General features: G+C 42.1%; 1 protein-coding gene across 5 annotated transcripts in view; it reads left to right on the forward strand.

Annotated features, from left to right (window-relative positions):
* Window positions 1-1,716: 1,716 nt before the first annotated feature.
* SEPTIN6 (septin 6) overlaps window positions 1,717-27,517 on the forward strand; it is a 69,613-nt gene continuing 43,812 nt past the window's right edge. For all 5 annotated transcript variants that reach the window (XM_075835851.1, XM_075835853.1, XM_075835849.1 and 2 more), the window contains exons 1-3: window positions 1,717-1,802; window positions 20,377-20,491; window positions 24,835-25,030. In XM_075835851.1, coding sequence (XP_075691966.1) covers window positions 1,773-1,802; window positions 20,377-20,491; window positions 24,835-25,030 — 341 coding nt within the window. In that variant the 5' untranslated portion in view covers window positions 1,717-1,772. The remainder of the gene's footprint in view (window positions 1,803-20,376; window positions 20,492-24,834; window positions 25,031-27,517) is intronic.

The raw sequence follows: 27,517 nt of genomic DNA on the forward strand, positions 1-27,517 counted from the left end.
GGCACTGCCTACAAGGGGGCAGTGTGGTACTACCTACAAGGGGGCTGTGTGGCACTACCTACAAGGGGGCTGTGTGGTACTACTTACAAGGGGGCTGTGTGGCACTATCTACAGGGCGCACTGGACGATCATGCTACCTTCCTGTGGGTGTTTTTAGTGAGTTGGGACAAAAAAAATTGACAAATGAAATTCATCCTTTTTAAAACAGACAGTGAAAACTAGATGCAAAAAGGGTCACAATCCGCCGCTAAAAAATGGAAAACATGGTTCCGAATAGAATCGGAACGGATGCAAAACGGCCAAGAAAAACTGACCAATACAGATGTTTTTCTTGGCCAACACCTGGACCCTGTCGTGTGCAACGATTCCCAACATTATTACCATAAGGAACCCCTAAAAATATTTGACTCCAGGAGAACCCATACTTATATTGCTACCTCAAAGAAGCTTGGTGTAGGGGCAGGTTACGCATTCTACAGTTCTTGCCCAGTGCTATAATTTGTTAGGAGGCTGAAATCAGTTTGCTATCTCAGGTGTAAGGCCCGGATACTATCTCCGGTGTAAGGCCCGGATACTATCTCCGGTGTAAGGCCCGGATACTATCTCCGGTGTAAGGCCCGGATACTATCTCCGGTGTAAGGCCCGGATACTATCTCCGGTGTAAGGCCCGGATACTATCTCCGGTGTAAGGCCCGGATACTATCTCAGTTGTAAGGCCCGGATACTATCTCAGGTGTAAGGCCCGGATACTATCTCAGTTGTAAGGCCCGGATACTATCTCAGGTGCAAGGCCCGGATACTATCTCAGGTGCAAGGCCCGGATACTATTTCAGGTGCAAGGCCCAGATAGTATCTCAAGTGTAAGGCCCGGATCACATACACACAGTTTTGGTGCAGTTTTTGGCTTTGATTTTTGAGTCAAAGCCAGAAGTCGATCCCAAAGGAAAGAGACGCATTACGAAAAGACTGATGCATGTCCTTTCTTTTGTGTCCACTCCTTTGTTTGGCTCAAAAACGGAGATAAAAACTGCTTCAAAAACTGCATTAAAACTGCATGTGTGATCCTAGCCTAAAAGTTACAAGTCTTGCTTCTGTTGTGGGGAACCCTGATTGAAAAACGCTGCCTTAGTGGGTAACTCGTGGGTAAAAAGTCATCTTGCCCACATAAGTTAGCATTCTGTGGCACACAAATTAAAAATAAAGTTAACATTTATACTATTTATGAACCAATTATGCCCATTTGTGCCAATCTATCAAAGGCTACGTATTTCATTGTCATACGAGTAGTAAGAAAGTGGCAATATGTTTATTAGATGATAAGCTAGACGGATTATATTTATTTACTTCACACACCAGAGTGTGGCATCCTGAAGAATATGGCACACAGACTGGCAGCAAAGGTGACCATATAACCAATGCATGACACATGAGAGACAATCCTTCTCTGCACCTTCATTCACACTAGTCAGATCTTAATGACATTTCAATGAAAAAGGGGAGGAAGCATCCACTGACTCCAAATAGGAGTCAATGTTTCCTAATTATATTTCCCAGCTGCTTAATGTAAACGACAACACAACAAACACCAATGTGTTTACTCTATTTAAATATCTTATTTTCTAGTTGCTATAGCATATGCTACACCTGCTCTTATTACAAAGAGTAATAGGATGTGTAAAGGGCGCCACCCCCTCCCCCGGTAATTGGTAGCGCCCAGATTGTAACAGTTTCTCTTTGTAGGTTTCCTGCTCAGTTTCTTTGCGAGATTGACTATGGCGGCTACTGAGATAGCTCGGCAGATGGTGAGTGGAGCCGGGGAGTGCGTGCATATGAGGGGGCTCCAGGCGGTGGTCGTGCATGCGTCTATATATATATATATATATATATATATATATATATATATATATATATATATATATATATATAAATAATGTATGTATGTATGTACCGTGTCGTCACGTGTGAGGAGTGGCGGCATCTTCTGCTCCTCTCTGTGGTACATCATAGCGTTTGTGGGGCGCAGCTTCTCCCCGTTATATACACAGTATAGCGGCTCTGCTGCACCAGCCCATCTGCCAGGCAGGGCGTTGGCAATGTACTGCATGGCACAAGGGGGGATTAAAAAAAAAAAAAAACCCATTCTGTATATATAGCAGGTGCAGCAGAGCTCATCCTGTGTGCTGCTGTGATGCCACCCTTCATTATATACAGGGATACTTCATGTAGAGGTTGTGTGGCTTCCTGAGGTGAAATAGTCCACAATTCATTGACATTGTATCTGACTTGTTAGTCTTTTGTATTTCCCTTTCTGTAATTTGGAGGGATTTTTTTCCCTACTGACCAATAATAACCGCTCACCAATTAATTTTATTCCGGTCGTACTCCCTTTGCGTGCCCATATATATATATATATAATATCTCCATACACTATACAGCCTATAATTATCCATCCTGTCTCATTGGTATTGGATAGTTATTGCCCAAAGCACTTATCATTGCATTGAATGAAAAATCACTTTGTGTAAATGTAAGATGTGTATAAATGGTGGTAATGAGGATTATTTGGATAGGGGGGTTATGAATTTCCAGTGCAGAACTGTGTATGTTGCCAAGCGTCAAAGATTTACGCAGGTAAAAGTAGAAGAGAAACACCCTTGCCCCTTCCTTGCCCTCATTTCAGTGGTAATCCGGCTTTGAGTTGAAAACCTGAATAGTCTGGGGCTGACTGGTTGCTATGAATGCCCGGCCTGGCAACCTCATTGAAAAGACTGGTTGTTAGGCAGTGTATACCTAGTAACCAGAATGTTTGTCTCATGAAGATAGCCCCTTTTTAAAAACAAAGCCAGCGAGATGATCAGCTTATTGCCATCATGGGTGTCTCTCCCCCCCCCCCCCCCCCCCTGTGACCGCCTGTGTAACGCTGGACTCCCCATGTCCGCCATATGGGACACCCCTCTCTGATGGCCTTATTCTCTAGTAGGGCATATGGAGGGGTGTCTTGTTGAGACAGCACCTGTTAAGGGGAACCTGTCAGCATCCTGCTGATATAGAAGTGAAGGGAATTTTAAACTTACCTTTTTTTTTATCCATCTTGCAAGATGCCCAACTGAGAAATTGATGTTTGATTTCCCCCGATGCAGCGGTTGCTGCTCTAGCGGCCAATGAGGAGACAGCTAGAGCTGTCACTCAGAGCAGAGGGGTGAGGAGTGCAGCGTGGAGTTCAGGAGCACTTTCACATCAAGTCCCACCTTAGTGGCACTTGTGATCGGCGCCATGGGGAATTAAACATGGTTTTCTCGGATATTCAACTTGCATGATTGAGAAAAAAGGTATGTTTACAATGCTCCCCGATATCGCTCTTCAGCAGTTTTGAGACCTCAAAAAAAACTGCTGACAGTTTCCATTACAAGGGATTGTCTGTTTTTAGAAAGCTAATTTTTGAATACTCTATGAGATTATAGGGGGGGGGGGGGTTCTTGTTAAGAACCCTCAGAGCGGAGAGTGTCTATGAAGAGCATCTTTGGCGTAGTTGTCATGTCTGTTTCATATGCGGACAGCTCATTGATTTCGGTAAGCACTGTATAATTTTAAATTTTTTTTCAGTAGTGCTGCAGGGCAAAGTTTTAACAGGACAGCCAGTGATCAACTTCTTGTCAGAGTGCGCTTTTAGAAAAAAGAGATTTGTCCAGACATTCATCCCTTCAAGGCTATGTTGACACAGAGGCAGAGAAAGCGTATTTCGTGGCGTTTTATGCCCGTGGCTCTCAATGGCCGCAGACTGAAAACGCAGCGAAAATCGGCGTGCAGGGAGAGGAAAATCTGCCTCAAACTTCCAAACGGAATTTTTAGGCAGAAATTCCGCCTGCAAAAAACTCTGAACATAGTTGGATTGGTACCATGCCAACAGCAAGGAAACGGCGGAGAAGCTTGGCAACACTGAAGCCGTATCGTTCCTAATCTCATGAGATTTTTTTTAAAAGAAAATGTTGGTGGAGAGTTTCTTCAATTTCCAGTTCAACTAGGGTTGCAGAGTTAGTTCTTTATTCTGTTTTTTTTTTTTTGTTTTTTTTTAGCCAAAAACAGAACTGTTTAGAGTAGAGGGAACAGTGTTTCTTTAAGGGCCAGTTCACGTGGATTTTTTTTGATGCGGAAACCGCCTCGAAAAACGTGACAAAAAACGGCAGAAAATTCCTCCCATTGATTTCAATGGGAGGCACAGTTTTTTTTTTTTCCCCACAAGCGGGAAAAAGAAGGGATATGCCCTATCTTCGGGCGTTTACACCTCTGACCTCCTATTGACATCAATGGGAGGCAGAGAAAGCGTATTTCGCGGCGTGGTATGCCCATGGCGCTCAATGGCCGTGGGCGAAAAAACGCTGCGAAAATCGGTGTGCAGGCACTGGAAAATCTGCCTCAAAATGCCAAACGGAATTTTGAGGCAGATTTTCCTCCTGCAAAAAACTCTGTGTGAACCTGGCCTAAGGATACTCTCAGGCTTTAGGAAAAGCTTTCGTTATTTCACAGGACAAGATCCAATCCAATCGTTGGCACGTAATACGCAAGTGTACATGGAGCCTAAGGCCTTATTCACACAAGCGTATTTCACGTCGGTGTGCTGTCCGTTTTTTGTCACGGACACCACACGGACTTATGAAAATCAATGGGGCTATTCAGACATGCTCTTTTTTTCACGCAGCATGTGTCCGTTACGTGAAACTCACTGCATGTCCTATTCAGGTGCGTTTTTGCGCACCAGGAAGCCCATTGAAGTCTATGGGTGCATTAAAAAAAACGGACAGCACACAGACGTCATTTGTGTGCTGTCCGTGATTCACGCAACAGTTGCTACATAAATGATGAGAAAACAAAAAAAAAAATTCTGTATTTTTTTGCTGACGGAACTGCAATGCAAGAAAAACACTGTTTTACTCGCACAAAACTGACACGTTTGTGTGAATAAGGCCTAAGGAAGAGCTTTGGGAATGTTTTCCTCGGTTCCTTTTTTTTCTAGGGTATGTCCTTGTTTTTGGATAAGATGAATAGAATGGCGAGCAGGTCCCTCGAGCACTAGTGAGAACGGAGCAGGACCTTGAGTTGTGCCAATATCTAGAGCCTGCTATAGGTTAACATGCGCCCCTGCTGTATATTCACCAAACAGTATAAGCCCGTCCTGATGTGCTGAGTGGCCTGCTAGTTTATTTCCAGCAGTAATGTCTTGTTAGGAAAGCTGGCAGTGGCTTGTGCAAAGGAATTGTGTAATGGAAAATAACCATGCTAAACGTAGCTGACAGCCATGCTCTGTGCTTCTGGTTTTGGATTGTGGAAATCAAATTTTCTGTCCTTTTTTTTATATGTATCACGTAATATAGTACTAGCGGTCGCGTGATGCAACCAGATTGGTTTAGTTATTTATCGTTAATGGAAGCTGCAGATTTGGAACCACTTGATATTTGAAATTGCAAGAAATTCCCTCATAATCTAATCAAAATGGATTTCTTAGGCTTCGTTCACATCCATGTCGACTACGCTATTCATTCCGTCAAAACGACGGAACCATTGCACAACTGAGACAAACGGAAACCATTTGCACCGCATCCGTCAACTTTGAAATCAATGGGGATGCAAAAGGAAACCTATGGTTTCCGTTTGTTTCAGTCAGTGCTCCGTTCTGATGGGAAACTTAGACGGAACACCAGAACGGAGCCCTGACGCAGTTTTGAGCGAAGCCTTAGATGGAACTAATTTTTATAATAACTCTGTTGATGACAGACGCCATTGCTTTTTGTAGTGCTCTGCTGACAGGTACGAGTGAACGTCCCAGCAGCCTCTATCGGCAGCTTGTTGACCGGATACAGGCTGCCTTAAATAACGCCTACATCTACGGGACCGTAATGAATAATTTTAATTCCCTGCTTCTGTCGGGTTAATATTGGAACCCTCCTGCTTGTAAATGGAGCAATTTTGAGAAGAACACATTACACTCCACACAAATGTATATTGGATTTTCTAGTCCAGCTTTTCAATGAACTCATGTTGAATAATAGCACATATTAAATAAGGTTGCAAATTGCTAAGAAGCCATCCCAATCCTGTTCAGCCATGAGGAGCGTGCTTTGTATTCTGAGATCTACCCCAGTTGCGAATATCCTGGTTTGGCTGTTGCACTGCAGCAGCGACCTTGCTGTCCTATTCAATTAGTTCAGGGAGGCGGACTTAGCAGTAAATAGTTGTATTGCCTTTGGGTAAAATATGGATTTTGCTAATCATTAGATCTGACGTGTAGAAATGGCTAGTGGTAAATGTATTTTACATATATATTAAAAAGTGCTAGATTCTCTATCATGTGCAGTTTTCCCTACAATAAAATGCATTGGAGTAAGTATGTTCTCAATTACAATTTGTATAGCATATACTAAGAGTAGAAATATAACCTGGCTCTATTGATGTGGTCTTGCGCATCCTGCTAGTGCTCAGCTCTGACCTCAACCATTACTAAAATTGAATTCTAAACTGCATTATAATTGGATTTAGTTAAGAGTCCTCCAGATAACGTGCAAGTGAACTTTGCAGCTCTTGTTTTCACATATTACATTTTTGCTGTGTGTTTTGCTTTAAAGGCAAAGCTCACTTTGGACAACCCCATTTCAGCTGTAAGGCTGGGTTCACACTGAGTTTTTTGCAGGAGGAAGATTTTCCTCTGCCTGCACGCCGATTTTCGCGGCGTTTTTAGCCTGCAGCCATTGAGAGCCGCGGGCATAAAACGCCCCGAAATACGCTTTCTCTGCCTCTGTCTTTCTCTGTCAGAGGCGTAAATGCCAGAGGATAGGGCATGTCCCTTTCTCCCGAAAGCCGTTTTCTCCGCTTGCGGGGAAAAAAACGTCTCCGCCTCCCATTGAAATCAATGGGAGGCATTTTCAGACGTTTTTTGTCGCGTTTTGCGGCGCGGTTTCCGTGTCAAAAAACTTTTCAAAGAAACTCTTTGTGAACTCCCCATAAAGCCCTGTTCACATGGAGTATTTGGACAAGTTTTTTGGCGCGGAAATCGCTCCGCAAAAACCGGCAAAAGATGCCTCCCATTTCAATGTGAGGCGGAGGCGGCTTTCTCCTGCGAGCGGTAAAACCGCCTCGCGGGAGAAAGGGACATGCCCTATCTTCACGCGTCTACGCCTCTGACCTCCCATTGACCTCAATGGGAGGCAGAGAAAGCGTATTTCGCAGAGTTTTTTGCCCGCAGCACTCAATGGCCGCGGGCGAAAAACGCTGCGAAATTCGCGGCAAACGACGTGCAGGAAGGTCAAAATCTGCCTCAAAATTCCAAACGGAATTTTGAGGTCGAATTTTCCACCTGCAAAAAACTGTGTAAACACAGACTAAAAGTGTTTTTCTTCAAAAAATACCTCTACTGATCTTGAGAATCGGGGTGCATTGTGCCCTCAATTCCAGCGGAGAAGTGGACGTGCATGTGCAGTCCATTCTCTCAAGGGCTATACACCTTCGAAAATATAAAAAGGTCCATGTGTTTCGTGCAACTTTATAATTCGTTTTTATTAATTATTTTTACTTTTTGAGATAGTTGCTCTGTATCTTGCACTGAATGCTGTAACCGTCAGGTTAGCGTGACTGACGGGTTCAGTGACGGCGGAGACACGCATGACCGAGCTGTTAACGATCACATCTAAGTTCATAACTTAGATGTAATTGATTATAGGTGGATACGGCATGTCAGAGACCCGCTGACACTGAACCAGTCCCTCCCGCTTACCGGACGGATTTAGGTCTTAGCGCAGGATACAGGTGCTCTGTATACAGACTACAGAACAACTGTATCTCAAAGTAAAAAATATTTTTAATAAAAGCTAATTATGAAGTTGCACAAAACACACAGACCTTTTTATTAACAAACGAAAAAAGCGCTTTCGTACATTGCATATTTGTAGTGACCGGTTACCTTTTAAAGGCTGTCTGATTTGTGCGCAGCATGTTATAGAGCAGGTGGAAATGGTGTTAGAATATATTCAGGAGGCAGGCACCAGGTACAATGCATTTGGAAAGTCTTCAGGCCCTTTCACTTCTTTCACATTTTGTTACGTTGAGGCCTGGTGCTAAAATAAAAAAATTCACGTCTTTTCCCCCATCATTCTGCACTCCATACCCCATAATTACAAAGTGAAAACAGAATGTTAGTAATGTTTGCTAATTTATTGCAGAGGAAAAACGAAAATATTGCATTGACATAAGTGTTCAGACCCTTTACTCAGTACTTAGTTGAAGCATCTTTGGCAGCGATAACAGCCTCCAGTCTTCTTGGGCATGATGCCACAAGGTTTGCACACCTGGGATTTGGGGATTTTCTGCCATCTTCTCAAGCTCTATCAGGTTGGATGGGGACCTTCGATGGACAGCCATTTTCAGGTCTCTCCAGAGATTTTCAATTGAGTTCAAGTCAGTGCTCTGGGTGTGCAAACCTTGTGGCATCATACCCAAGAAGACTGGAGGCTGTTATCACTGCCAAAGGTGCGTCAACTAAGTCCTGAGTAAAGGGTCTGAATACTTATGTCAATGCAATATTTTAGTTTTTCCTCTCCAATAAATTAGCAAACATTACTAACATTCTGTTTTCACTTTGTAATTATGGGGAAAAAAGACGTGACTTTTTGTTATGTTGAGACCTTGTGCTAAAATAAAAAAAGTGAAGGGGTCAAAACTTTCCAAATGCACTGTATGTTGACTATACATTTGCAATGTGTAGTTCAATTTTGACTGGAGGGTCGCTTTAATGTTTTTTTCTATTACAGGTCATCCTGAATCTTTCTATAAAACGATATATCAATCTGCTTCGCTCCTACTGCTCTATTACATGCTGCCTACAGATCAGGCAACTTTTCAACATGATCATTTCCTTTATTGTCTATGGTAGATCTGGTGAGTTCACTTAGAGGCTCTGTCACCGCATTATAAGTGGCCTATCTTGTACATGATGTGATTGGCGCTGTAATGTAGATTACAGCAGTGTTTTTTTATTTAGAAAAACAATCATTTTTGACGGAGTTATGTCCTATATTAGCTTTATGCTAATGAGTTTCTCAATGGACAACTGGGCATGTTTTACTATATGACCAAGTGGGTGTTGTGGAGAGAAGTGTATGACGCTGACCAATCAGTGACCAATCGGCGTCATACACTTCTCTCCATTCATTTACACTGCAGATAGCGATATAGCTATATCGCTATGTGCAGCCTCATACACACACACACTAATATTACTACAGTGTCCTGATAATGAATATAATTTACCTCCAGCCAGTACAAGATGTGTATTCATTCTCCTGACACTTCTGTAGCATCTCTGATTTACAGCACAGCGAGATCTCGCTGTGAATGACCGCTTACAGCGTAATCTCACGAGACTACACCTGCTATGCTGTAAGGGCGGATTTACGCGAACGTGATATACGTCCGTGCAACGCGCGTGATTTTCACGCGCCTCACACGGACCTATATTAGTCTATGGGGCCGTGCAGACAGTCCGTGATTTTTACGCAGCGGGTGCCCGCTGGGTAAAACAAGACATGTCCTATATTTCTGCGTTTCTCGCGCATCAGGAACCCGTGGGACGCACGTGATTCGCGCAACAGCAGTCAAAAGTATGATTGAAAACCGAAAAGCACCACATGCTTTTCTGTTTACAAACACACAAGCAGAGTGTCCTAATGATGGCGGCTGCGCGAAAATCACGCAGCCGCGCATCATATGGTGATGACACATGGAGCTGTTAAGCGCAAAACGCACACGCTCGTGTAAATCCGACCTAACTCACAGACGCTACAGAAGTGGTCAGGAGAATGAATACACATCACGTCCTGGCTGGAGGTAATGTATATTCATAATCGGGACACATGAGTAGTGTTATAGTGTGTTTATGTGACTGCACATAGCGATATAGCTATATCGCGATCTGTAGTGTAAATGAATGGAGAGAAGTGCATGATGCTGATTGGTTACTGTCATACACTCCTCTGTACAACGCCCACTTGGTCATATAGTACAACACTCCCAGTTGTCCATTGAGAAACTCATTAGCATACAGCTAATATAGGTCATAACTCAGTCAAAAATTATTGTTTTTCTAAATAAAAACATTGCTGTAATCTACGTTACAGCGCCGATCACATCATGTACAATATAGGCCACTTATAATGCGGTGACAGAGCCTCTTTAACTGTTTTCGGATGTCCCATATACTGTAATGGAGAATGACCAGTTTGCCGAGAGACTCCCTTTTTTTACTGTTCAGAATAGATTTTTAATGAAAAATGTGTAAAGGTAAGGCTCCTCAGAGCGGCATTGACCGGCCTGCGATGTATTTAAGCCGGTACACTGTTTAGCGAATTTGTCAAATTGCTTGTTAATGACTGCGTGGTGTAAAATTACTGTGAGGCCTCATGCACACGAATGTGTTTTTGCGACTGCAATTCACCTGCAAATCTGCAGGTGAGTTGCGGTCCCATTCATTTCTATGGGCCCATGCACACGACCTTGGTTTCCACGGTCCGTGTATTGCCCGGGAGCCTGGACCACAAAAAGATAGGACATGTCCTATATGGGAGGCATTTTGCAGTCCAGGCTCATTGAAATGAATGTGCACGGCCCATGATTTGCGGGTGGCCCGCAGATGACACTCCGCGGCCGTCCGAGCCGCAAATCACAGGCTGTCCGCACCACTACGGTAGTGTACATGAGGCCTAAACCTGCAAAATCGTGCAGCCATTAATGAACAGATCCTTATTATGGGCGCACAATTTTACAGGTAATCAGCAGTTTTACCCCCAACACTGTGCGGCCATTAAGCTATTTTACAACCATGCCGGAACGCTGTTTGGCGCGTTTGTCAAATTTCTTAATGGCCACACTGTCAATGCTGCTTTGTGGGACCTTTCCCTTAATTCCCCCAATGATAAGCTAATTTGGGGACAGGGGATGACACCCTAGCCAGTCAACTAAAGGGGTTGTCCACTTTGGTGAAATACATTTTGTTTGAAGGCTCCACCAATGATAAGCTGGTCACACGGTATTCGGCTGCTGGGAACCGAGCATTCAGCTGGGGAACTTAGCAGCAAGTATTCAATTCCACTTCAGCGCCAACACGAGGGAGACAAAGCATTACGCAGTTCCCATTAAAACAAATAGCTGTCCATGTAATGCACAAACATGCCGGGTCCTCCAGAGTGAGAGGTGCTCTTTTCTGGCCTGTCTCGCTCTGTACTTTTCTTCTTATCTTACCCAAAAGGTGCAAATTTCCTAAAACCATAAATGATACATGTTGTTTACTTTATGCTTTTCTGTTATATTGGAAACTGTCCATATTTGTAAATAAATAAATAAAAAAAACTCATGGACTTACACAATGACCTCTTAATAGGGCCAGTTCACACTGAGTTTTTTGAAGCGTAAATCGCGTCGGAAAATGCATCAAAAAAAGGCTGAAAATGGCTCCCATTGATTTCAATGGGAGGCGGAAGCGTTTTTCTCCCGCAAGCAGAAAAACCGTCTCACATGCCCTAGCTTCGGGCGTTTTCGTCTCTGACCTCCCATGACATCAATGGGAGGCAGAGAAAGCGTTTTTTTGCCAGTGGTACTCAATGGCCACTGGCGAAAAGCGGTGCAAAAAACGGTGTGCAGGCAGAGCAAAATCTGCCTCAAATTTCCAAACGGAATTTTGAGGCAGATTTTATACCTGCAAAAAAACTCTGTGTGAACCCAGCCATAGAGAGCACTCACATGTCGCATATTTCCCTTGTATTTCCGCATCTTAAAAATATGCCTATAGGAAAATATTCAGCAACTTAGATTTGTATACTTCTTACATTGCTGAATATTTTTTCCCATAGGCATATATTGTAAAGTTTTCTATGTTTAAACTGCAGAAATACAGAGCAAGTACACCATGTGTGAGTGCACCCATATTTTGTAACCTTAAGTAAGACATTTTCGTTGTCATCTGGTGGTGGGAACACTTTCCCCTTTGGAGAGCTAGCTCCAACGCACAGTCCGTTGCATGGTTGTCCCCATTATTTTCAGTGTACATCATTTAGGTAGTAGATGTTTCTGCGTGGCATTTTAGAGCACAAGTGACTTTAATATAATCTATTACAGATGTGAGGTGCAGCGAAACTGTCATAACCACAGTTCTCCATGTAGAACAAGAAATGGCTAGGTTAATGTCTGGATTATTTTTTTTTTCACTTGTCTTAAAAGGAAACATTTTATGAGATCTGGTTCTACATATTATGTAGCTGCTAGGGTCCGGCCCTTTGTTCCTGTTCACTTTCTCTCCGTTACTTTTTATGTCTGGCCACGTGCAGATTATCAATTTTTGGTATATTCTGACATGACCTAAATATTCAGAATGTTTAGGGATCAGTATTACTTAAGTTAGGAAAGAACAAAACACTTGGACTGCTTCTGGTGCCAATTCAACATTTTAGTGACCAAGCAGTAAAACTTGTGTAGACCTGGTATTAAAAGACGGACATTAGAAGTTATGCAATGCTTTGGCTGCAGTTCTGGTATGTTCCTGTAGAAGATTTTTGCATCCCTTCAAGTAGATGGCCTCATGCTCACTTCAGTTTTTTCAGTTGTTTTTAACTGATAGCACCCTGACACATTCATTTCAATGGGGCCATGTACACCGGTCCTACTCCTGCCCGTTTTTGATGGAACACTCTCTGCCTTTTCATAGATTTGGTCAGTTAAACAATGGACTGCACGCGGAAGCCATCCGTGTGCGGCCCGAGTTTCACGGAACAGTCATTAGCAGCCGTACAACGGCCAACGGAAGTGTGCATGCAGCCGTACAGTCTGAAAATGTGACCTTGAAAAATAGAAAAAACACACCGGTTTTGTAGTAGACAACTTCTAGGCTACATGCACACGTTGTGTAATTTGGTCCCGAAAATCTGATTCAAAACCGCAGGTAAAATCTGCACCCAAGGCCAGGTTCACGCGTAGCGTGAATAATGCTAATTTTCTGCAATGGATTTCATTGCGGAAAATTTGCAGCATATTACAGTAGCAGCAAAGTGGAACAAATCTTATCCGCACGCTGCATAAAAAAAACCTGCTGAAAAAATGTTTATAAATTGACCTGTGGTGCATTTTTTTTTTTTTTTTTAAAAAAAGGGGGTAAGAACTGGAAGATGAGGAGAATGGGTTATTGTTGTTTCCTTGTTTGGGATTCATTAAAAGTCCCACAAACCGGAGGAAGAACATATAATAAGGACAAAAAGATGTGAATTGGGCCCTCATGTACCAACATTAACCAACTTGGCACCCCACAATAGAACGGAAACTTTCATCACATTCAGATTTGTATGAGAATCTCGGTATGTGTCAGTGTTTTGGAAGTGAATCTACTCCTACCATTTGTTCATTTATCTGGTGGCTCTAGCTTGTGAGCTGTCAGATGTTTGTTTGTTTTTTTTGTATTGCTTTTATCTGTTTTCATTCATTTCAATAAGGCCAGGATCACACGCAGTTTTGATGCAGCTTTTGGCTCAGTTTTTTTTAACCAAACACAGAAGTGGACACACAAGAAAGGAGATGCATCGGTCTTTTCTATATACGTTTCCTCCCTTTGGATCCACTTGTGGCTTTGGCTCAAAACACTGAGCCAAAATATTCATCAAAAGTGTGTGTGTGTGTGTGTGTGTGTGTGTGTGTGTGTGTGTGTGTGTGTGTGTGTTGTTTTTCTCCTGGCCGAATGTTTGGAGATCAGGACCAGAGCCTTATTGATTTATTTATGGAACTAAATGAAATAAAAATTTGCCATTTACTTTTCTACCGTTCAGATTCTGTGCAAATGAAAGAAAAATCTTCAACCTTTTCCTGCTATATTGCGCTATCCTCTAATCTGCATTGTTTTCTAATCTGCTGCCAGGAAATGTATTGATTGGGAAGTTGGCTCTATATCGTGGGTGCTGGCATTAGCAATTTAAAAATCCATTAAAATAGAGAAACGGGTGACAGCAGGGTCATTCTTTGCCTAGATAAAAGAAGAGTTGATGACCAAAATTGTACTGATGGGACCATTATAACACCTGCCTCTAGGGCCTGATGTTGGGCCAATGTTTGGGGCGCAAATCAACTTCAATATGCATTTAGCCAGACTTGACATTTATTACCGTGACACTGTTTAACTACGTCTTTCTCTTCACATCTTAAAGTGTAGCTAAACGTTTGACAAACTTCTGACATGTCAGTGACATGTCAGAAGTTTGAATTGGTGGGGGTCCGAGCACTGAGACCCCCAAAAATCGCTAGAACGAAGCAGCTGAAGTGCTGGTGTGAGCGCTCAGCTGCTTCGTGTCTGTTCAGCTTTTTCCGGAAATAAATGTATCGGTGTATGGACTCAATAGAAAGTCTATGAGCCCGTACGTACTCCGATACATCGGCTTTCCCCAAAAAAACGAACAGATACAAAGCGGACGAGAGCTTCGTTCTAGTGATTGGTTGGGGTCTCAGTGCTCGGGGCCCCCACCAATCCCAAGTTCTGACATGTCACTATGACATGTCAGAAGTTTGTCAAATGTTTAGCTACACTTTTTTAAGTTATAATTTTACTCTACTCATAGTAAGGAATCTAATGCTACCTGTATCTACGTGTTCTGAAAATCCCAGCACATTAAGTCCTCTTTGAAGCCTCTCTTGCTTCAGGATCGTAGGCGGTGTCTTATTTTTCTCTTGTTCCCCCACTCGTTAAAGGCTAAGTGGGCATGAATACTGTCTCTTCTATTCAATGGTCGGGGAACATATGGGGGAATAATATTCTGTAGCTTGTCGATATCTATGGAACCTAACGGTGATTGTGCACACTGGCACTAGAAGGGACTGACGTCAGGACAGAGACAGCTGTAGTTCGTGTGTTTCTTTTCCATTGTCCTGCTCTGACATGTGCCTCTGTTTAGTTCCAGCGTGCTCAGACACTACCGTACATCATAATTCGATCCCAAAAAAAAACCCTGAAAAAAAGATGAAGACACCTGGATGTATGCCCTACTAGCTCAGCCTAAGGTTTATAGAACTTAATCAATGATGACTACAATATGAATAGTAAGGAGCATTTACCCCTGAAAAAAAAGATATACCAGAAAATATAAGTCTTGGATTTGTCGTCTGTCGATTTATTGAGAAAATTCTGTTCAGCCTTTTTATAGTCATATTTCTTACTGGAAAGTATGGATGACCATATCGGCAGGGGCAACTTTAGATCAAAGTAGACCTTGGACAAAAAATCTGACCATATTACTTGTATGTGCCAAATCTGTACTGGTACCCTTTTTTCAGTTGCCATGGTGTCCTCTTTACAATATTGGCAGCGCTGGTGCTCAGCTCTACCATTCTCCTGTATTGCTGCTAGTAGACCTTCAACACTGGGGGAATTTAAAGCACTGTTATTGATAAGACTCTCTGAATGCTTTGCCCATCACTGAGCAAAGCAATTGTTCGGCTGCCATCCACCCCCCCCCCCCATGTGTTCCCTACCGATTTTTGGGATTTTCGAAAACGACAGAGCAAAAAGTTGTGATACGTACCTTGTTGTTTGTGCACTATTTCTTCATGTTTGTAAGCTGTAGCAAATGACATAACCACACATGATCATGGTAGCCAATCAATTGGCCGCCACATGTGACGTCAGTGTGGGTGAAACATCAGTGATATCCATGTGACTTCGTGATCACAGTAGCCGTCACGTCATTGTGTACAACTCGACCAGCAGGTATTGGCAGCATTGGAATCTGGCACAATCCGTAAATGAAATATATAACAATTTATTTTGTTTTTTACCAATTTAGGCATATTAAAGCTTGTTTATTCCAGAAAGAAAACATTTAATTGCAGTTATTGGTTGTCACTAATACAAAGAGGTTTTGAAGGGGAAAAAAAAAAAAAATGGTGAAAAAATCTGACTACTTGACATCTCAGGGACTTGTAGTTAAAGAGGCTCTGTCACCAGATTTTGCAGCCCCTATCTGCTATTGCAGCAGATCGGCGCTGCAATGTAGATTACAGTAACGTTTTTATTTTTTAAAAACGAGCATTTTTGGCCAAGTTATGACCATTTTTGTAGTTATGCAAATTAGGCTTGCAAAAGTCCAAGTGGGCGTGTATTATGTGCGTACATCGGGGCGTTTTTTAATACTTTTACTAGCTGGGCGCTCTGACGAGAAGTATCATCCACTTCTCTTCACAACGCCCAGCTTCTGGCAGTGCAGATCTGTGACGTCACTCACAGGTCCTGCATCGTGTCGGACACATCGGCACCAGAGGCTTCAGTTGATTCTGCAGCAGCATCGGCGTTAGCAGGTAAGTCGATGTAGCTACTTACCTGCAAACACCGATGCTGCTGCAGAATCATCTGTAGCCTCTGGTGCCGATGTGTCCCCGCTCGTCTGACACGATGCAGGACCTGTGAGTGACGACACAGCGTGATCTCTCGAGAACACGGCTGTGTCTGCACTGCCAGAAGCTGGGCGTTCTGAAGAGAAGTGGATGATACTTCTCATCAGAACGCCCAGCTAGTAAAAGTATTAAAAACGCCCCGATGTACGCACATAATAGACGCCCACTTGGACTTTTACTTTTAAACACGCCCACTTGGACTTTTGCAAGCCTCATTTGCATAACTACAAAAATGGTCATAACTTGGCCAAAAATGCTCGTTTTTAAAAAATAAAAACGTTACTGTAATCTACATTGCAGCGCCTATCTGCTGCAATAGCAGATAGGGGCTGCAAAATCTGGTGACAGAGCCTCTTTAATGTGTGTTTTTTTTTTTTGTTCAGGTGGTAATACTCTTGGATGTAATTTAATTTATTTGCGTTTTGGCAAGTTTGATTCTTTTAAGTCCATTATTTGTATCTCTTTTGGCGTTCCTTCTATTGTTTACAGTGTTAACAGCTCTGTGTGCTATGTGGCTTTGGAGAGTAGCGGCATTGTGCAGTGTTCCAGATGTATCATCCCCAGCCGTCAGACAAGTATAAATAGTTTGTATAATAAACTTCTGTTATCTCCATGGAGAGTTCCTATTGGCACTTCCAATGTCTAAAGCTCACACTGAAGTCTTTTTATCTTCAGCCTCATGGATTCAGGATTTATTCTTTGTTGTAAACTGTATCTTTTTAGCAGCTAACATTTTACAGTAAGTTGACATATGAGGCTCTGGAATATTGAAAGTGTTCATCAACTAAAGAAACTGGTTACATCACTGAACAAAGGCATTTTTTGTTGTCATTTGGTGGAACAGAATATAGAATGAGTGTTTCTACATTTAAACCTTTTGAAATTAAAAGTTGTGTTCAAATGGTTTAACTGTAGTAAGATTAGTTCCTTTACTTACGTACTGTCTGTAGCTCAAATGTCTCTGTAAGCCAGTCTCACATAGCAGTCACATGACCAGCTCCTGGTGTTACCTCCTGCTTGTATGAACTTCCTTCCATACAGTGGTTATTTCCTCTTCCCTGTAGTAACATGACATCACATGCCTCTTACCTCCACTGCTTCTCCCTCCCTGTGTCTAGAGGGATCGTGTTTCACATGCTAAGCAAAAGATCATGCAGAGTCTAGCAGCAGAACACACAGCTGTGTCTCCGTGGCAGACAGTAATTACAGCACCTCCTTACACCTTTTATTAAAGGGGCATGCAGGAAGCTGTAAATATAAGCAATGTCTGTGAAAGAGGAAAGGAATAATGGGAACTGTAGTCCTTGGTAATCATGCCCACAGCAAGCCCTAACGTGAAAACTGTTCTGCACAGAGCTGGGCAACATATTTAAAATTAAAAAATTACTACTGAGCTATAATGATCAGACACATAAGCGTAAAAAACTCTACCCAGTTTGCACAAATGTGTTTTTATTATTACATCCTAATTCTGGTCTATTTACGGCAATCGTACGTAATGATGCACCCAGTGTATGGCATAGGAGCTGTGCCCATGCCATCCGCAGAAGGTACAGGCTGCAATATACAGCCGACATCCCACTGCAACGGCCTGGATCAGACTGGTCTTAAATCCCGGCCGTTTAACCCCTTAGATACCATGGTCAATTGTGACCGGCATCTGAACGGCTACAGAGGGAGGGGGCTCCTTCTGTCATCTCATTGGTACCCCGCGACACAATCACTGGGCACCGATGGGTTTCCATGGCAATATGCCAATGGCATGGCCTACGCTGGCAGGCAATAATACTTTGGTATACCAAAGCATTATAGATGCGATCAGAAGATTGCATTTTGAAGTCCCTAATTGGGACAGAAAAAAGTTATTCCTTGTTTAATAAAGAAAGTCTAAATAAAATGTAACTTTTGCTAAATAAAACCTTTTTATGGAAAAAAACAAAAAAAAACCTCACATACATGGTATTGCCATGAACGTAACGACCTGTAAGGCCTTATTCACACGAACATGAGGAAACTCGGACATGGAAAACAACCATTTTTCACGTCCGTTTCACTCCTGTGGGACCCGTTTTCGCGGAACAAAATAGGACATGTTCTGTTTTTCAACGGACCCTTCACACGGTCTGTTGAAACAACGGCCGTGTGAACGGCCCCGTTGAAATACATCCGTCCGTGTGACTACCATCGTTTTAACGGCCGTCACATGGACGTATTTAACATTCGTCTGAATTAAAGCCTAACACAGTATTTAAACCACACGATAAACAGCATAATAAAAAAAACAAATTGCAAAAAAAATACTGAGTTACTTTTTTTTCCCCAATCCCCCACACCAAAAAAAAGTCATAAAAGTTAATTATGTACTCCAAAATGGTTCTAGCTCCCGCAGAAAACAAGCTACATTGATGGAAAAAGAAGTTATGGCTCCTGGAAACCATTTTTCTTCCATGAATGTGCTGTTTTTGTGCACAAAAACCCCATAAATTGTAATATGGTATCGCCATAATTGAACCTACCATTAGAATAAAGGTAACGTCATAATTTTGCTGCATGATGAACAACTTAAAGAGGCTCTGTCACCACATTATAAGTGCCCTATCTCCTACATAAGGAGATCGGCGCTGTAATGTAGGTGACAGTAATGCTTTTTATTTAAAAAAACGATCTTCACAACGTTAGGAGCGATTTTGGTTTATGCTAATGAGTTGCTTAATGCCCAAGTGGGCGTATTTTTACTTTCGACCAAGTGGGCGTTGTACAGAGGAGTGTATGACGCTGACCAATCGGCATCATGCACTCCTCTCCATTCATTTAGACAGCAGAATCGCGTTCTTACTAGAACATGATCTGCAGCCACATACACAGCGATTCTGCTTGATTAACGTTACTGCAGTGTCCTGATAATGAATACACATGACCATCCAGCCTGGACGTCATGTGTATTCAGAATCCTGACACGTCTGAATCTTTTCTGTGAGATTTCCAGCACGGGAAACGAAATCTCGTTTATCTCCGTAATCTCGCGAGATTTCGTTTCCCATACTGGTGTCTGATCTGCAGTCACGTGTTACTCCCCCCCCCCCCCCCACATGTGTAACACGACTGCAGAATTAGATACTGGTTTGTTTGTATTCTGTAACCATGGAGATATATAGGTCTACATAGTGGCTGTAAACCTAAAATGTTTTTTTAGAAGACTATTTTGATTATTTGTAATTTTTTGGTAGAAGGCTATCTGGGTATGATGGTAGCTGTAGTTTTGCAACATTGGAGAGACAAGTTAGAGACAACTGGTGAAGATATTCTGATTTTCGTATTTTAAACCTCACCCTTTGGCTAGTTTCACACTTTTTACGGCCGCGGATCCTGGCCTGACTACTGCTCTAATGATCCGAATTATAGATTCCTATAATAAATAATTGAGAACTAGTGGAGGGCACGGTATTCTACAGTTACAGAAAGTAATTTGTTTAATAAAATCTTCCTAAATGTTTATTATAAATTGTACTGCAACATTTCCATGCTATTGTTTTATACTGCGGTTCTAGATACTTGAGCGTATCCTGTGCTTTCGAGTTGAAGTGCTCATTGTCTTACAGCTTTTGGACACTGGAGACTTTAGCAGCTCCCATGAATGATTCCTGCTGCTTTCTTAGTCTCTGTTTGTTCCAGCTCATGTCCCCCGAACAGTGAACACCTGTTTTGTATGCGGCACAAAGCACCTCTGTACATATCGGTCCCCTGAGCTGAATAACTAAACATCCTGTTTATTTCAGAATGTAATTGTAAGTGCCCGTGGCTCGTCACATGATTGCTATATAGGTATCATTTCGGTGTTGATGATTATTTGTGACGCTAGATTATGCCGTGTAAATAATATATGGAATTTTTATTTTTGTCTGTCTTGAATTATTTTAGGGTGAAGGGTGTCGTATTCTTCCTCTTTCTGGACATGTGGGGTTTGACAGCCTGCCGGATCAACTGGTTAACAAATCGGTCAATCATGGCTTTTGTTTCAATATCCTCTGTGTGGGTGAGTATTTACAGACACGCTTACAGACTTTGTTAGGAGAGGCAGTGATCCAATGGCTGTTGCATGAATAGCACAAGAGGAGTAAGATTTCTGTAACTGTGCTGAAAAAAATTAGAGCATTCAATGGACGGATACAGATGAATACAGTGTATTGTGTGTGTGACTTGCTTACCGCCAGCTACACAGTGCATTGTAACAAGTCAAACCAAAGCTTTGTCACAGCAGCTAGAACCATTGGAAAACGATATCATGTTTAAATAAAGTTTCAAGCACAGAAATACTGGTGGTTATAGTCGCACAGAAGAGCAGATTCATCAACCGTGTCGCACGCATGTTCTTGTTTTGGTGAAAGGTGCCAAGGTAATGTCTCAGAAGTGCCACTTGCACCTGTCTCGTTCTCTAACTCCCAGCCTTGATGGTGTTGCTGCTTCGAAGCTGAATAGTGTAAATCTGGGTTGGACTGCCAAATCACTCGCCTCTTTTGCTAATTGTAAAGTTTCAAGTTTGATGCTGGTGTAGCCCAAGTTAAATTCCTAAACATACTATTGACTTTATGAAAGAAACACCTTGGGATCCAAACTGGTGAGTTATGGAGGAGATACACTAGCCGTTCTATCCAATTGGTTTTGATCAGATTTGTTCTACCCTCCACCGATTTTAAACAAAAACAAAGGGGGATGTAAGCTACACTTAAAGTGTACCTCTACTTGTGATCTCCCATCCAATCTGACATTGGGCGCAGAGGGATACTCTTCAGATTAGAATTGGAGCCGTGCACAATACCCTCTGGGTGTCGTATGGTTGCCACAGCATCTCTCCGTGCCAATGTCGGGTCAGATGGGAGATCACAAGTGGAGGTGGACTTTAAATGGTAGTAAGTGGGGGGAGTTTACATTTTTTAAAAGGCACAAGACACATGGGTACGCGTACAAGAGGGGATTGGTCTTTGTCCAAAGTCAATTCTGCATTGTTCACAGGCATCGGCACCGTCTTGTTCCACTATGTTCCCTAAAAATAGCAGCATGTCATCTGCATAAAGTGCAAGTTTATCCTACAAGGACCTCTGCCAAAATCCGGTTACCACTGGGTAAAAATGAATGCTAGCTGCCAAGGCTCTACAGCCAGGGTGAAGAGGATTGGAGACAGTGGGCAGCCCTGTCTCGTTTCTTTGCCCAAGGCAAATGTTTGAGTAAGACGGACAAAAAACGGAACTCTTGCCTTTCTAGTTCTCTGTACAGTAACTTAACCCAGGAAACCAATGCCAGCCCAATGCACTTGTTTGTTTTTAGTGGCGTAGGAAGGTTATATTTCAATGTTGAGTAGCTTGAGTTTTTTTGTGGCTTAGTCCAAATGTTTTTAAGGTATATAATCCGCTTGGCAACTGAATATTGGGTTAGTATTTCTACAAACCTAATTTTCACTGGCCTCAAAATTACAGCAATTTATAAACTGGTAAAAGGAAATCTTAGCAATGTCTAGAGGTCTGGTACACCCCACTTTTTTTTTTTTTTTTTTTGAGAAAACCTGGTGACTGGCGCTGTTTTTGAAATTCTGATAGTCTATAAAATGTATTTAATGAGGGGGGGGGGGGTGTAAATCATAACTGTGCACACTGTGGGAAGTTAAGAAGACTGGCGTTTCATATTCCAATCTTAATCAAATGAAAGTTGGAGTAAGATGCGTTTTATTTATTAAGAAGGGGAACTGCTCTTAATAAATTAGGCACATCTCTAAATTGTCCGTGCGCTAGAAAATCAAATCTACACCCGCTATAATTTACACCAGCCTGGCCCCTCTTGGTAAGCCCCACCCACCCCAAATTTTTGTGTAAATAGCACGCTTTTGAGCAAATTGAGACTTTTCTGCGCCAGAAAACGGTCTTTCTATTTATGATTTCCCTTGGTCCTAGAAATAGGAAGTTAGTGGGTGAAAGTGCACACCCTGCCTACTATTAACATGCTTATTAGACTTGGGTGGGGGGAATTCAAAAGATCCCACCTGTTCCATTTATTTCCTACCTCAGAATGTCTGTCTTGATAGACAATAGACTGTCCATATATTCTGCATGCAACGATCTCCTGCTTTGCGGTAGGATTAGTGCAACTTTGTTCAACTTATTGCCCATGTAAATTGTCCCACTATCTTTTAGTATTCACCCACAATTGTGTACAATGGAAATAAAATAGGCCAGTGAAGCCTCTAAAAACTCATGTTTAGCATTCTCATAATTTGACATTCTAGAGTATTGGATGGAAAGATGAAAGAGGAGTGGCCCTTCTTGCAAATATCTCCTGATTTATTTATTTTTTTATTTTTTTTGCAATTTTGTTTAGAAAACTAGTGAAGGTGCAGTCCCATATAGAGGCGGCTGAAACCATGCCCACCTGCGGTGGCCACACTATTGTGCTGGTGATACCTGATAAAATCGTGCGGCCTTTGGCCTCTGCAAGCGACCTGGGCTGCAGCCGGATGCAGCAACCTGATATATGGGATTATACGCTAAGTACCGGACTGCTGTAATGCCAGACAGTTCGGTACCAGACTAACGGATATTTGCTGTAATGGTAAATTAAATCAGTAAGACTATTCCTAGTAACTGAATACAGCCGTACAATGATTTGCTTGAATTTTGATAGCAAAAATAGCACAGCATGCAGCACTATTCTTGCTGTCAGAATGATGGCACACTTGATGAACCCCATTAACTTTCGGATTTGTTGTACGTTACAGAGAAGCCGTAGCACAGATGTGAAGAGCTTCATATAGGTAATGCAGACTAAAGTGTGAATAAATGACTGCATATGTAAGACGTTTCTATTTTCTGGGGATCTCTGCTCTACTTGACACTTCTAGCTATTTTATGTGTTCTATGATTGGCCGAACATTCACACGACTCTGCTCCATTTGCTGTGTATGTTGTATTTTGTGAGCTGGTAATATTCCTGAGGGAACTGAAATGACTAAATATAGTTTTGGTAGTTTGGCTTTCTGGAATTTTTCTGCTGCAGTTAACCTGTGTAACATATGTTGTAAAATCCGCCCTTCTGAGAGGAAATGTGTTCTTTTCAGCCCCGATTTTTAGGTAATACTGATGTGATTTTATTTTGTCTGTTCGCAACTTGCCTGTGTGTACATAACACCATTCATCCTAGCTAACAATGACATTTACTTATGAGTATCACAAGTATTTGCTTAACGGACAGCGTATATAAATTTTCACGTGTTTTAGGCTTAAAAGAAATAGTTTAATTTTAAAAATAGAAAGCAGCAATTTAGAAAATGCTGATAATAAAGGGATTAATTACTTTCTGACACATCCACAGACTTGACCATTTTTTTCCCCTTGGGTGCATTCTGCTTAGGTACACTATATGGCCAAAAGTATATGAACTCCTGACCATCAGACCTACTTGAGCTTGTTGGACATCACATTCCAAAACCATGGGCATTAAAATGTAGTTGGGCCCCCTTTTGTAATTAGAACAGTCTCCACTCCTCCTCGAAGACCTTCCACAAGATTTGCAGTGTGTCTGTGGGAATTTGTGCCCATTCAACCAAGAGAGTATTTGTGAGTTCTGGCTCACAGTCTGTCTTTCAAAGGTGTTCAATGGCATTGAGGTCAGGGCCCTGTGAAGGCCACTCAAGTCCCTCCACATCAAATTTGTCACACCATGTCTTTCTGGAGCTCTCTTTGTGCACACTGGTACATGTTGGAACAGGACAGGGCCTCCCTCAAATAAGTTGGCCGCATACACTTGTCTAAAATTGTCTTTTGTAGGCTGTAGCACTACCTTTTACCATTCATTGAAAATAAAGTGCTTAGCCCAAAGCCCTGAAAAGTAGCCCCAGCACTATGCATTTCAGTAGGTTGTGTTGTAATGGCATCTGCTTCGGAGCTGAACTGTTACTCCTAGATTTTACATCTTCACAATAATAGCATTTGCATTTGACCAGGGCAGATCAGAAGTTTAATGAATTGAGCTGTCGCACCCTATATCCTTGCCACGTTTAAAGTCTCTGAACTCTTGAGTATGACCCATACTAAAAAATGTTTTTCTTTTGGAGATTACGTGGCTGTGCTTGATTTTATGCAACTGTTGGCAACAGATGTTGCTGAAACTCCTAAACTCCATAATTAGGAGGGATGTCCACGCAGCCACGCATCATACGCTGATGACACAGTGAGCTGCTAAGTGCCTTTTGCCCACGCAAAACGCCGCGTTTTTTGCGTGCGCAAAACGCACACGCTCGTGTAAACTCTGCCTAAGTGTCCGTAATTTAGATCTATCTGGTATGTTTTACATTTGCTAAAATTCCCTCATGTCTTTGTGCTTTGTTTTTAGGTGAAACGGGTCTTGGCAAATCCACTCTTATGGATACATTGTTTAACACAACATTTGAAGGGGAGCAAACTTCTCATTCCCACCCTGGGGTTCAGCTAAAATCCAGCTCCTACGATCTGACCGAAAGTAATGTTAGGCTGAAAATGACCATTGTCAGTTCTGCAGGCTTTGGAGATCAGATTAATAAAGAAGACAGGTGATACTAACTTCACTATTGTTTGACCAATATGTAAAACAATACATCGGTTTTGTTCTAATAATTGCTAGATTTGTCAACTCCAAGCTGCAGTATCGTGCAGTGCACCATATGTTTTTTGTTTTAATTCACGTATGCATAAGACAATGCATTGTAGCGTACTGAGTCAGTAATGTTTGACAGTGTTGCACATTGTGAATCTTGTGTGGAATTATTTAGTAAGATGTTGATACAATACAAAGAGGGTTTCTTTGATTCCAATAAGTATGTATTGTTTTAATTGTCTTTTATACTATATGTAAAACTTTGTAGCCTTTTTATTTATTTTTTATTGTATGTGTTTATCAACATTTCTCGAATAGACCTTTTATTAACCTCTTCACACGCTGCACCGCAATAGTACGTCGTAAGTGGGACTGGATTCCCACACTCTTGCGGCACAGACATAAACTGTCACAAGAAGTGACATATCGGCGATAGAACAGAGATGGCAGCTGTCATGGACAGCTGACTATCTCTGCCACCAGCCAGGGGACCGATCAGAACGGTCTCTTGCCGGCAAACGCTGTCCATTCCGACAGACCAATCACAGCACTTTAGTAAATAAAGAATAGTTAACTGTCCCTGCTAGTGATAAAATAGCAATAAGACCGTGATGGCGGTTGTCAGACAGCTTACCATCTGTCATCGGCCAGGGGACCAATCGGAGCGGTCCCTTGCCGGCAAACGCTGAGATTGGTCTGTCCGTTCTGAAAGACCAGTCGCAGTATTATTTAGAAAAAATAAACTGGCTGGCTACAGTAACCAGCTCTGATCTCCTCTGTGTGTGACAAATCTGAGGAGTTTAGAGCTGTTACCGGAAGAGCCTGTGACGAAAAACATAGTTATCCTATACTGTGTCCCATCCATTACCCTTTTTGTATCCCCCAGTGATCCCTCTCACATCCCCACTGGGATCCTTCCTTTTTTTGTTTGAGTAAAAAAAAAAAAATAATACAAAAAATATATTTTTAAGGTTAGTTCGTTTGTGATAGGGATTTTATAGAAAATACCCCCAAAAAAAGTTAATGTCTCGGAGCCTATATACTGCAGAGGAGGCGTATGTTATTGTCTGTTCGGATACAGACACAGACCGTGACGAGGAGTTCCATTTTATTTATTTTTTTCATCTTCCTCCACTGGTATTGAGGACCTTTCTCAAAGGCGCAGAAGAGGTGGTGTTTTTTCTTCTCAGTTAATTGATCTAATAGTTGCATAAACCAACTTCTACGCAACGCGGTTTCTTTCCACTTGTACCAACTACCATTTTGCCAGGACCTAGAGATGGGAACCTATTGATTCATTTGAAATTATGACATTCTGGGGGCTTTTGCTAAATATGGGCCCAATAAAGAAACCCACAATAAGGTCATATTGGACTACAGACATCCTCTATCATACCCCAATGTACCGGGCTGTAATGCCCAGGAAACGTTTTAAGGCCTCTAATAAATCCTTACATTATAGTGATGACTCCGTGTCCCCGTCCCCCCCAAAATGTCACTAACTTTGACCGGCTAAATAAAATAAGGCCACTAACAAATTTTCTAAAATAAAATAGAATAAAAATGTATAAACTCTGCAAAACGTATTCGGGATACACTCACTCTTTTAGAATATATGAGGTGAAAGATTTGCAAATTCCCCAGACTGCCCCCTTCTCTGGAAATAAATACACTAATTGTGTGGGACCTCATACATTCACTTTTAAATCAAGGATACAACTTTTACCTTGATAACGACTTCACGAGTATGCCACTTTTTATATGCCTCCAAGACAAAAACATGGTAGCCTGTGGCACAATTCACTGAAATCAGCAAGGCATCCCAAAACCATTTATAGCTGATAAATTGAGAGCCAGGGAATGCAGAGCATTGTGCAGCGACCTGATCGTGCTCATCAAATCTAGGGACAAAAAAAGACCACCTGATTCTGACCTCAATTCATGGCGATGACACCAGCCCTGTCCAAATACGTGGGGCGAGCACAACAACCTCCAAGCCTGTATGCATACAGGATTATAACAAGAACATGGGTGGAGTTGACCTCGCCGATCAAATGATCAAGCCATATAGTACCATGAGAAAAGCCAGATCATGGTACAAAAAACTAGCGGTCCATCTGCTTCAGATGGCCGTGTACAATTCTTTTGCACTTTTTAGAGTGCCGGCAATCAAGAAATCTTTTTTTCTTGGTTACCAAGAAAGTCATAAAATGCCTTATTTTTGGAGATCAGGAGGAAGTGGGGCCAAGTAGGGCTACTAGTGAGGCCACCAGGATCGTACCAGGGCAGGATTTCCCCAGTGAAGTACCTCCTCCTGCAAAAAAAAAGTAAACCCCAAAAGCAATGTCGTGTCTGTTCTAAGAGAGGGATCAAGAAGGGTACCATGTATCTGTGATACATGCCCTTCTAAGCCTGGCCTGTCTATGAGACAATGCTTTCAGAT

The sequence above is a fragment of the Rhinoderma darwinii genome, chromosome 8, assembly GCF_050947455.1.
Source record: "Rhinoderma darwinii isolate aRhiDar2 chromosome 8, aRhiDar2.hap1, whole genome shotgun sequence".
Taxonomy (NCBI): domain Eukaryota; kingdom Metazoa; phylum Chordata; class Amphibia; order Anura; family Rhinodermatidae; genus Rhinoderma; species Rhinoderma darwinii.